This window comes from Capricornis sumatraensis, chromosome 16, assembly GCF_032405125.1.
Source record: "Capricornis sumatraensis isolate serow.1 chromosome 16, serow.2, whole genome shotgun sequence".
Lineage (NCBI taxonomy): Eukaryota > Metazoa > Chordata > Mammalia > Artiodactyla > Bovidae > Capricornis > Capricornis sumatraensis.
This window is the reverse complement of record NC_091084.1, coordinates 31,076,489-31,089,316: the sequence shown is the minus strand read 5'-3', so window position 1 is coordinate 31,089,316 and position 12,828 is coordinate 31,076,489. Positions and strand designations below refer to the sequence as shown.

General features: G+C 41.1%; 1 protein-coding gene across 3 annotated transcripts in view; it reads right to left on the bottom strand.

Moving 5' to 3' along the window:
* Positions 1-300: 300 nt before the first annotated feature.
* The window catches only part of KMT2A (lysine methyltransferase 2A), a 73,559-nt gene continuing 61,031 nt past the window's right edge, over positions 301-12,828 (bottom strand). For all 3 annotated transcript variants that reach the window (XM_068988702.1, XM_068988703.1, XM_068988705.1), the window contains 9 exons: positions 12,160-12,240; positions 11,208-11,272; positions 9,798-9,968; positions 8,772-8,846; positions 3,400-3,578; positions 3,136-3,239; positions 1,993-2,076; positions 1,389-1,518; positions 301-901 (listed from right to left, as the gene is read on the bottom strand). In XM_068988702.1, coding sequence (XP_068844803.1) covers positions 626-901; positions 1,389-1,518; positions 1,993-2,076; positions 3,136-3,239; positions 3,400-3,578; positions 8,772-8,846; positions 9,798-9,968; positions 11,208-11,272; positions 12,160-12,240 — 1,165 coding nt within the window. In that variant the 3' untranslated portion in view covers positions 301-625. The remainder of the gene's footprint in view (positions 902-1,388; positions 1,519-1,992; positions 2,077-3,135; positions 3,240-3,399; positions 3,579-8,771; positions 8,847-9,797; positions 9,969-11,207; positions 11,273-12,159; positions 12,241-12,828) is intronic.

Sequence of the window (12,828 nt, the reverse complement as noted above, 5' to 3'; positions counted from 1 at the left end):
TGGGGCTAACACTCCCACTTAAAGCCCACAGGCTCAATGTTTGGTAATGAATTGGCACAACCCCAAGACAGCTTTTGACACCAAAGGTGCTAAGAATCCTGTCTCCCAACCAGAAGGGAACTCTCAACTGGGAGGATAGTAGGGAAAACCACCAGACCGTCTTTGTTCAACACATGGCTACAGGCTGGGCAGGGCTGGCAAATTGTCAGGTCTCTAACCAACCCTGCACCAGGGCTGTGCCTGACCCCTCGCTTACAGTGCTTGGGAAACGCCAAGGCTAGGGTGGCAACTTCTGAGGAGGTGCTCAGGCCAATCTCCCCACACAACTAACCCTCTACAGGCTCCTTCCAGGCAAGTCTGCTAGGGACCCCTTCTCCCACTTTTTAACGGCACACAGAGCGGCCCCAGTAGAAAGCCGATCGCAGATCTTTTCTTCTAGACCTCGTCTCTCTCCAGGACTATGATCACTAGAATGTGAATATGGGACCCAAGGGAGCCCAGTTGTCAAAGAGGCCCCTCAACTGTGCCCACTCAATCCTGGGATACCTGGCTGCTGGCAAAGGCCTTCGGCATCACTGTGGAGGCCCTGGGTCCTAGTACTCCGATACTGGGGAGAAGAGCAGCTTTAGTTTAGGAACTTCCGGCATTTCTTGGCACCACAGTTGCAGGGGAGCTTGTTGCTGGCGTCCTCAATGGGGAATTTATAGTCGTAAGTGAGTTCCTCCCCTCGGTAGATCTTGCGCATAGCGAAGATGACAATGTGCTTCTGCCCATCGATGTTGATGACCCGAGAGTAGCAGTTGGGCTCACACGAGTGGTTGATGAAGCGGGCGGCATTCCCGTGCATGGTGGCGTCCACCACCTCGGAGTCATCGATCCGGAACATGTAGCAGCCGATGCCCTGCAGGAAGGAGGACAGAGGAGGACAGAGGAGAGCCTGGCGTTGATTACGGCTCAGGCTGGACAACACCCAACCTTTTTCTGATGTGATCTTAGCCACTGACGAACAAAGTTCCTTCTGGTAAAATTTCTGGATCTCTCCCATCTTTCAGGATGCTTCCACGAGAAATTCCTAGATTACGGGCACTGGACCACAGGTTTATTAACGTCTCCACAAGAGAAACCTGTGGCAAGAGAAACCTACAGCTTGCGTCACAATGTGCTTTCGATCCTGGGATCCATTCAGACAAATCTTCAAAGAGTATCTTTGTGTGCTAATCCCTAGAGTGGACTGGGCCCATCACAAATTCAGAGATGTTAAAATGTAATAAAAAAAAAGTGTCTAATTAATAAAATACATTAATTCCTCTAATATCTAGGGACCATCTCTGTAGGTGATGGCCTCCTTCTATAACAAAAGAACTGGAGAGTACAAGTGTGGGACTCACCTTGCTGTCATAGTACTTCTCTCGCTTGTCAGTCTGGATGGAACGGATGACGTTGCCAGCATACTCAATCACCATCTCACCTGCATCAATGTTTCTCTTACAAAAAAGACCCCGGCCGTGGATGGGAGACCTAGGACATAAAGATGGAAAAGACATCAGCTGCCGATTTTGCAAATAAGGTTAAATGTGTGAATACATGAATAAAATCTCCATGTCTAAGAAGAGATTTACTGGTCTCTATTTCTACTGGTTCTATTCAGTAGAATCTATTGGTCTCCATTTCTCCAGGAGAGACAGACGCTTGGGATAGAAAAACTGGACCCACCTGATTTGAGTGAATATACTAATCATTCTAACAAATGGCCAAGGACTAAAGATTTCTCCATTCCGTAACCCACTAGAAGTAGCAGTACATTAATGCTCACTGTGTTAAATTCCTTGTTCAACATAAGGAGCTCCAGGATCCCAGGACATCAGGTTCAATTAGTAATATTGATAAAAACCTCATTTGCTGAATGAAGGAGGTGACTTCAGCATTTGGTCCACTTTGATTTTGGAAAATTTCATTAGTTTTCTAGAATTCTTTCTATAATTTTCTCCATACCTGTAGACACCAACTGCTTCCTTAGAAGTCTTTTTTAAGTGCCGGAAACGCATGGGCATTGGTAGATCCATACTAGTTGCCCTCCTAAAGAAAGAAGGCTCGTTATTAATAAATTCTCTTTAGGAAATCATCAGTTTTGAGGCTTGGATCAAATAGTCCTAGAGCATATGACTACACTGTGTGTTCAATGCTAAGCATAACAAGTGCCTTATAAAAATGTATCATTGCTTAGTTGCTAAGTCATGTCCCACTCTTTTGTGATCTCATGGACTGTGGCCCGCCAGGCTCCTCTGTCCATGGGATTTCCCAGGCAAGAATATTGGAGTGGGGTGCCACTTTCCTATTCCAGGGGATCCTTCTGACCCAGGGATCAAACCTGAGGCTCCTGCGTTGGCAGATGGATTCTTTACTACTGAGCCATGAGGAAAGCCCACCTTATAAAATTATGCCTATAATACATTATATATGAAGTCTATGGTGGTTCACCCAAAGCTGACAGAGTATACCACAGCTGAATAAAATATACATCTTTTAGTTATTTGAGTTTCTCCTCTGTTAACATATTCTTCTCTCTTTGCCAGCCAGTTACTGCTACTTCAACACAAACTATATTCCTCTTCTTAAATATTATTTGGGATATTCTGATCCAAGCAAAACTGAAAGAGAGGGAAGGAAAGAGTATTTCTTTATTTTTTAATATAGTTGATTTACAATGCTGTATCAATTTCTGGTGTATAGCAAAGTGATTTTACTTTATATTCTTTTACATGTTCTTTTCCTTTATGGTTTATTACAGGATTGAATATGGTTCCCTGTGCTATATGGTAGGACCTTACTGTTTACCTATTTTATATATAATAGTAGTTTGTATCTGCTAATCCCAGACTCCTAATTTATCCCTACTCCCTTTCCCTTTTGGTAACTGTAAGTTTGTTTTCCATGTCTGTAAGTCTGTTTCTGTTTAGTAAAATAAGTTCATTTGTATTGTATTTTAGATTCCACGTAATATAAATGCTATCATATGGTATCTGCCTCTTTCTCACTCCACTTAGTATAATCTCTAGGTCCATCCACATTGCTGCAAATGGTATTGTTTCATTCACAAAGAGTATTTCTGGTGGCCCCACTCCACTCCAGACTAACCGAGCTGACTTCAGCTGCACCTCCTCCTCTTCCTCGTCATTGGGGTTGTACTCAGGAGGCTGCCGGTGTTTAGAAGCCAGGAAGTTAAACATGTCAAAGGCTGACTTCCTGGAGCCAAAAGATTAAGATATGTTTAGAGAGACAGTTTAGTAGAACCAGTGAAGGACAGTGTTAACAGGAAGTCTCAGAGGTTAAGTGGGAAAATAATTATACCAGTAAACAATAAAATCAGGACCCCAAACTGCTTAAGGAAAAGAACAGAACTTGCCTCAGGTGGACTTCAGCCCTGGCTGAGCCGTGAGGGTTCAGTGGGGGCTCATTGGCCTCCTCTGGTTTGTGGAAACGGAATTTGTAATTCCTACAGTGCTTGGCACCAGACAGTTGCTCTATTAGGAATACAACAGCGTCATGGAGAATCCCCAGCATCCGCAAACCGTTCACACCTGTAGGATCAAAGGCACCAGGGTAGTGAGGAGCCCAGCCAACAGAAGCCACATACAACCAAAGAAATGCCTAAGCTAAGGAACAACTCTGCCAGAGGCTGCTCAAGGGTGATTATATAAAGATGAGCTAGAAATGAGCATTAGGTAGCCAAAAATGTAATGTGGATACAGATCCATATGGAAAATACTGTGACAGTGAAAAAAGCATGCCATCAAATTGTGGACTATTTTCCTTTCTATGTTCCTATGCACACGGGAAATGCTGTGTTATTTCATTACACGGTCATAGTGACCATGAATTATGAGATGAGGCAGGAATTACTGGCCTCAACTCAAGGAAAGTAAATCCAGATTCACACCTAAGGTAACCTAGCTAGTGGGACAGGATTTGAACCTTGGACTGTGTAACTCCAACTATGATTCCATTTTTGTTTATACCTAGTGGAGCACCTGGAGTCTATGAGCTCATACACATACACATAGGCACCTCACTAAAATTTATAAGGAATGTTGGTAAACCCTAACAGAGAACGCTCTTCCATGTTATTATGGCGAATGTATGGAGAAATACACAACAGCCACTTTGTTTCACTCTAAGTCTTAATTCATTAATGAGCACCTATTTCTTTTTATTTTATAGAAAACAACATTTATGTAAGTCTGCTGGCATAGACGGTCAAACGCTTTCTGAAATGATTGTCTTCCTCCATTAACAAATGGGACAGGGTAATAACTGCCATCCCTCTTTTTGACACTAGCAAATAGCTAATTAAGTAAACAGTATTATTTCATTTACAATGATTGTGTTTGGTATTATTAATAGATAACAAAATAATAATGGTGTCTGTTGTAGACAAGATATACATTTCACAGGCCTAATTGTGCTAGAATACATGTAATTCCAATGGACACATTGCTTAAATATAAAGCATATTTATAGAGATGGAACTCCAGTGTAACTTTGGGGCCTTATGTTATATCTCAAAGGATATCTGTGTTTAAATGTTAACAATCACTTCTAGGAGGTAGAACCTCATCCTACCTTTGAATTTGTTATTGTGGTAGTTTTTTCAACTTGTAAAATTTTACATCTTGGATAATTTTTCTAAAAAGGGAAAAGTTATTATTAGATGCCTAATTTCCATTTAAGAGAATTTCTAAGGGATATAATTTGGTTTTAGAAGCAAACAGAAAGTTAAGTCTCCAGATAAGCAACATTCTTATGATAAAATTATTGTTCTGATTATAACTCAACCTATACAAGTATAAAACACAAGGTGACAATATAAAAGCTCAAGCCATAAAAGGCTATGACAAACATTTTAAATATATGTATGTATTTATTTATTGGGCTGCACCGGGTCGTAGTTACAGCACGTGGGATCATCAGTCTTCACTGTGGCACGCGGGATTTTTAGTTGCAGCAGGCAAACTCTTGGCTGCAGTATGTGGCATCCAGTTTCTGACCAGGGGTCAAAGCTGGGCCCCCTGCACTGGGAGCACAGAGTCTTAGCCACTGAACCGCCAGGCGAGCCCCACTTTTTTTCCTCTAAAGAACACTGATTTTCCCCAAGAATTTCTTCCTAGGAGTTTTAGTTTCCTGTGGATTCTGACAGAAAAAGCCATCAAAAAGATACTTATGGGTATTTTCACAAACTTCATTTTAAAGTTTAGTCTGAGTGTTTAACTCTGCATTTACTAGAGGGCTTACAATGAGATTAGACATTGTGTCAATAACAGGAAAAGAAAGATGAGCTATGCATGGTGCCTGGTCTCAAGGAGCCCTTGGCAGAGGGAGATATATTATGTACACAAACCTCGCAAAGTGAAAGCAACCAGATAAATGTGTAAGATATAGGATAAATGTGTAGTAGGATACTGTGGGAACAACCTAGTCTCTTGTGGGCGATTTGCTTACTCATCCAACAAATATTTACTGATCACCTGCTGTATCACCTGCATTCCTTCTGTCTATCCACTGTGGCAGAAAGAATCTTGGGAAAACAAAGGTGAACATAACTGGAAGGTACCTGAGACAGGAAGGTCTCAGCTTTAATGTCACCTCAAGAGACGCCTTTCCTGACCACTCTATCTAGAAGAGACTCCCTGCCAGCAAGTACCTACCCTTGTGTCAGACTCTTTCATCACTCCATTTTATCTTCTTCAGAGCACTGACAGCTGCCTCTAGAATATAAGCATGTGGGGACAAGGACAAGGCAGTAGCCTGGGAGACGGAGAATGATGGGCAGGTTCTGGACTATGGAACACAGTGATCAGTGTGGTTCACTCCCAGCATCTGCTACTTTGCTTTCTATGTCTGTGTGTGCTAAGTCGCTTCAGTCATGTCTGGCCCTTTGTGACCTTATGGACTGGAGCCTGCCAGGCTCCTCTGTCCATGGGATTCTCTAGGCGAGAATATTGGAGTGGGCTGACATGCCCTACTCCAGGGGGTCTTTCCAATCCAGCATCTCCTGCAATAGCAGGTGGGTTCTTTACCACTAGCGCCACTGGGGAAGCTCTGTGTCTGTGGGTCTATTTCTAATAAGTCCATTTGTATCATTTTTTTTTTTAGATTCCACATGGTGGGACTACTAGTAAAGAACTGGCCTGAGATGCAGGAGACCTAAGAGATGTGCGTTTCATCCGAGTCAGGAAGGTCCCCTGAAGAAGGGAATGGCAACCCACTCCCGTATTCTTGCCTGGAGAATCCCATGGACAGATGAGCCTGGTGGGCTACAGTCCATGGGGTTGCAAAGTGTTGGACACAGCTAAGAAACTTCTTTACATGTTCACAGCACATTCATAAGTGATATCATATATTTGTCTTTCTCTGTCCTCTCTTCCCTCTTTAAACAAAAATATTATAAAGAAAATTCCACTAGGTACTCATTCATTTTCCTTTCCAGGACCAATCTGAAAGGAGACTGTTAGAGAGGTGGCTAGATACAGAAGAGCCAGAGTGAATGGAAGGTTTTCTTCCACCCTAGATTAATTAAAATCTGTAATTGTATTTGAAACTGTGTGATATATTTTTATACTGCCTAAATTTAATTTGAAATCTAATACCAATGAATCTACTTCAACTTTAGAAAGAAAGTATAACAAAAACACAATGAGACACCATTTCATACTCACTAAGATGTCTATGATCAAAAAGACAGACACTAACAAGTGTTGACAAGGATATGGATATTGGAATCATTGTACATTGCTGGTGGAAATGTAAAATGGTGATGCCACGGTAGAAAAACAATTTGGCAGTTCCTCATAAAGCTAAGTACAGAGTCACCACAGACCCAGCTATTTCACTCCCAGGAGCAGAATCTTACATGTATCATCAATATTCAGTTCAGAGTGACCCTGGGAGAGGCCATATAACAAATTTTAATTATAGTTCACCCAATGACCACCACAGTTGGACAGAGCAGAATCTATGAACCATATTTTGTTGCCCCCAAAATATCTCCCTCACCGATCTAAAAAACAAAAAAGACACTATCCCCAAAGTAAAAAAGAAGGCAGCCCACAGAATCAAAGAAAATATTTGCAAATTACATATCTGATAAGGAATTATTATCCTTAATATACAGAACTTATGAAACTCAACAACAAACAAAAAACACCTTATGAAGAAATAGACAAAGGACTTGAATAAGCATTTCTCTAAAGAAGATATATAGATGGCTGATAAGCACAAGATAAGATGCTTAACATCTCAAGCGTTTAGGGAAATGTACAGAAAACAACAAGTATTGGTGAGGATGTGAAAAAATTGGAACTTCTGTGCATCACTGGTGGGAATGTAAAATGATATAGACATTGTAGAAAAGAGTTTGGCAGTTCTGGGTATATATCCAAGAGAACTGAAAGCAAAGTCTTGAAGAGATAACTGTACACACATGTTAATAGCAGAATTATTCAAATTATCAAAAACTGGGAAGCAATCTAAGTGCCCACTGATGGATCAATTGATAAAGTCAATGTAATATACACTAAATGGAATAATATTCAGCCTGAAAAAGGAAGTTCTGCAACATGGAAGGATGCACCTGGAGGACATTATGCTGAGTGTACTAAGCCAGGCACAAGAGGGCAAACATTCACATGAGGTGCTTCAAACAGTTAAAATCACGAAGATGGAAAGAAAGAATAATGGTGGCTACCAGAAGCTGTAGGAAGGGGAGAATAGGGAGTCACTGTTTAATGGATATGGAGTTTCAGTTTTACAAGATGAAAAGTTACATGGACTTCCCTAGTGGTTCAGTGGTTTAAAGAATCTGCTGGCCAATGCAGGGAACATGGGTTCAATCTCTGGTTTGAAAAAACGCCACATGCTGCAGGGCAACTAAGCCCATGCACCACCACCACTGAAGCCCGTGCGCCCCAGAGCTTGCACTCCACAAGAGAAGCCGCCACAACGAGAAGCCCGTGTGCCGCAACCAGAGAGTGGCCCCCACTTGCCACTGGAGAAAGCCCACACACAGCCTCGAAGAGCCCGGGCAGCCAGAAACGTGAACAAATAAGATGAAGAAAAGTTAGAGAGACGGATGGTGGCAAGGGCTGCACAACAAGGTGGCTGTATTTAATCCACTGAAGTGTATACTTACAAATAATTTTAAACTACTTCTAATTTAAAATTTTTAAATTATTTCTAATTAAAAAATTTTAAATTATTTCTAATTAATTTTTGTTATGTGTATTTTACTACAATAGAAATTGTAAAAAAAGGAAAAAAGAACTGAGGTGATGTTCCAGTAGAGAAATCTTGAAAGAATTATATTAAACGAAAGCAGCCAGGCACAAGAGGCTATGTCATGTATGATTCATTTCTGCAGGAAATGTATGAGTAGGTGCATCCAGAGATAGAGCAGAGGAGTGGCTGCCAGGAGCTGGGGCTGAGGCATGACCACTGATGGGTATGGGGTTTCTTTTAGGGATGATGGAAATATTCTGAAATTATACAGTAGTGATGGCTTGCACAGCTCTGTGAATACACTAAAAGCCACTGATCTGTATGCTTTAAATGGGTAAACTGCGTAGTATAAGGTTTATATGTTAATAAAGTGTGAAAAAAGATTTTTTTTTAAAAAGGAGGATGATTTTTTTTTTTTGGGTAGAACCAACCCTGTAGCTTAGAGTTACAAGCTACCAGAGGATACTGAAACAGGTAGAAGATGACCTCTGTAGCATTACCTGCAAATGAGAGCTGCTTCAGGCGGGCGTTTGACCGAGCTTCCTGGACTTTGTCTGTCAGGGACTTCCAGGCATCTGTAAGGGAAGTAAGACATTCAGTTAAGTGTCGCTCTGCGATACACCTGAAACTATCACAACACCATTAATTGATTATACTGCAATATAAAATAAGAAGTTGTTTTTTTTTTTTTTTTTTTTAAGATATTCAGTCAAACATCTCAATACCAATGTAGTGGAAATATCCCCTGCTAAATCAGCTTTATGTCGTTTTCTTAGTTTAAATCTAAAAAAAAAAATTTAAACTAAATTTCTTAGTTTAAATCAGTTCATTGAATAAGAAAGCTGGGAAGGCGTCCCACCCAGCAGGGCTCCTTTCTATTACAAAGGATGCAAAAGCAGTGAGGAGATGCCTATCTTCTGAAAATGACCCCTGATTCCCCAAGCACTCATTTCCCTAGAAATGAGGTCCCAAACCTGAATATGTGGTATGAACTCTGCTCCCTGTACCCCTAACCAACACAATAACAGCAATAATGGTTAACCAGGACTGTGGGAAGATCACAACCTCTCGGCTCCTTATAATTAAGGGGTGTAACCAGAAAACCTTCACAATCCCTTCCACCTCTGACTTGAGCCTGTGATCTCTCTTCCCACACTCTGCATGTAATACATCTTATATAGAACTTGCATTCTTATTTTTTTGTTCGCTTTATATATCACATTTTTTAGTCACCCAGGCCTGAATCTTCAGTCATCTTTGACATCTCTCTCTGCCCTCTACATCCAAGCAGTCACAAATGTGTCCGTTCTTCCCTCCCTTCCTTTCCTCTCCTTCCAGAAGTGGACTTTCTTACCTGACATCTCTACTGCAGCAATACTCTAACTAGTGGCCTCTTGCTTTCTAGTGTCTCCAGTCCAATCTGTCATATACGGAGCTGCCTGCATAAATGGTACTCCTACAGATAAAGTGCAGCCCTGACTGAACAGAGCCTGTGCTGTCAGGCCAACGTAATTTAACCCACTCACCTTCAATACTTTCTGCACATATCTGAAAGCCATCATCACTTGAAATTTCAAAAACAAGTCCTTTCTTGGGTTTTTTCTCAGCAATGCTTTCCTTCCGCTTCTGTTCTTGCTGGAGCCAAAGCATCAGTGGAGAGCTGAAATTACTTTCTTCTTCTTCCGCCGTTTTAGGTTCTGTGAGGGAGAAAATAGGAGCCAGAGTGGATGCCACAGCACACACATACTGAGTCCTTTACACATGTCATCTCTAAGCCTAACAACATTTCACAGCTGGCTTTATCATTCCCATTTACAGAAAACACACCTGAGGCTCAAAGAAGTGGAGCAGCTTGCCTGAGGTTAGAGCTAGAAAATGACAAAAAATAGAATATATACACATATTTTTACATGAAGTTATACTGTCTCTCTAGTGAGTTTCTATAATCATAATCTAACCATTTTACACTAAGTAATTGCCCTCAATAGAGTCAAAGCTAAAAAATAACAATGGTTAACATGTATGAGGCATGCTTCCAGGAATTTTCTGTATTAACTTAGATAAACCTCAGAACAATCCAGTGAGGCAAGTGTCATTATTATCTTAATTTTAAAGGTGAGAAAACTGAGATGGAGAGAGGTCACGGAATCCAAGTTCGTACAGGTAATGTGGTAAAGCTGGGATTTCAACCTATATGGCTCCAGAGTCTGCACTCAGCCGCTACCCCTCATACTGCCCACTGACACAGAGACGTAATCCCCTCCAGGAATCAGCAAATAAGCAGAATGTGACTACTGCCCAAACCTTATGCCTAAGCATTTTCTCTACCTGGTTTTCTTCCAGGAATCCCCTCAATGGAAAAGAGCAAAGACTTATATCCAGAGCTCTCTAGTCTTGAAGTGACTACTTGTTTATGAATGAAATGCATTAGGACAGATGGAAGTGCTATGGAGATGTATCTGGTGTCATAACCTAAGTCTGGCTATATTATATAATAAGAATGGTTCTCGGTTTTCACTAGTGACAACTAAAGGATGAAGGCAGCTCCTTGTGACTATTTAAGCCACACTGCTGTTATCACAGAGCAGTCGAGTATTTATAGTACAGGTCTTAGTCTGCTGTCCTTTGGTCAATCACTAAGTTTTTTAAAGTTTTGACTTCTTTTTCCTTTAATCTAGAAGATCAGTAGGTGGAGAAGGAGATTTTTTTTTTTTTTAACATTTAGTTATTTATTTGGCTGTGTGGGGTCTTGATTGTGACGTGCAGGATCTTTAGTTGTGGCCTGTGAGGTCTTAGTTCCCTGACTAGATACCGATTGAACCAGGGCCCCCTGCATTGAGAGCACGGAGTCTTAACTACCGGTGAAGTCCCAAGGTGATTCTTATAGTGCTTCTGGCTTTGAAATTTTGATTCTAACATGTTACCCGCCCACATACCTGAATTTTCTTGTTCATGTGCTGGATTCTGTGTTGTCTGAATCTCAGGAAGAGCAGCCACTTGCCTACATGAAAAGAAAACCAAACAGGAGATGCAACGGCAGCGAGTTCTTCAATTCAAAGATAAAAACTGTCCACATCCACAACCTGCCATTCGGCTGTCAGTTACACCAGACGTGAACCACAGGATGCTCTGTGTACAACCTGCCGAATGGCCACACCACCACACTACTGCATGATACACAATGCCAACTATCTTTAGAGAGATCCTTCCCCAAACACTGACATTAAGTTTCTGCTTTTGGAATTGTAGATTGTGTTCTTGAAATTCTTCTCATACCCTTAAGTGTCAGAAAAAAAGAAAAAAGACACTTGTTAGAAGCAGTTCTGGAGTTGCTTAAGTGAGCTAGCTGGTTTAATTAAAAACAAAAGCAGGCTGCATGAGCCAGTAATCCACAGCAATTTTCACTTTTTAAAATTAAATAAATTGTGCAAACAATCCAGATGGAGATCAACAGGAGACTAGTTAAATTACTGTAGCGTCTACACAGTGGACCTGGAGGCAGTCATTAAATGAAGTGGCACAGAAATATATACACAATACAATAGGCGAAGCAAATAAGTAGCGAATGGTACGTACAGCATTATTCATTTTATGTAAAAAAGGTATATACATATTCATACATACACCCTGTAAATCAATATGCACAGAAATGTTGGCATGAATGAAAACAAACTACAAGCAATGATTACCTCTAGGCAATAAACTGGGAAGAGGGTAAGCAGGATGAATGTGGAATCTTTATCTACTATTTAAGTAATTGTTTTTTTTTTACAAGCATGTACTAATTCCATTAAAAAAAAAATCAATACAAATCAGGAAGGACTGTATTCTAAAATGAGGTGGACGGAGCTGAGGGTTTCATCTTAAGGAACTAAGTTTTGTACTCACGCTGCAGGCTGCCCACACTCCTTCTGTGGTGACTGTTCCACACTAGCTGTATCCTGCTGCTCAGCCTCTGCTCCTGGAGTCCTGGAACAGAATCGTTTGGATCTTTTCAGGAAAAACAAGAGTAAATATGTACCTAACATGGAGGTCAGTCTAAAGAAATGACTCTAACAGGATCACATAAAATGTATGGGCTGGGAAAACTGACCTGTGGTGATACAGGCCAGCATGTCTAACCAGCCAGTGAGGAGGCACTGATTGAAGGGAGGGCACCAGGGCCTTCTGGAACACTAGGACTATTTTATATTATGAGCGAAATGGCAGCCTTGTGGGTGCATACCTGGGAAAAAATTCACTTGTGTACTTTACATATATTTTAATGATAGTGTTTCAGAAAAGGACACCAGGAGGATCTCCAACAGGTGGTTTTGCCCTCCAGACAGGAATAATCATCGCTTAGTCTCCTAACTGAGCCTCAGCAAAAAGAAACATGAGCCAACAGCAGCACTGTTCTAAATCAGAGCAGAGAGTGATTAAAGATGTGGTTCTGTTCACGGGACAAACTGCCACGAATGGAACTAAATATCACTCTATAAACTACCACTGTGAGAAAGAGAAAAAAAAATCAAAGCCCAGAAAACCTGAATAATGCAACTTGGGCAGAGGCGTGTC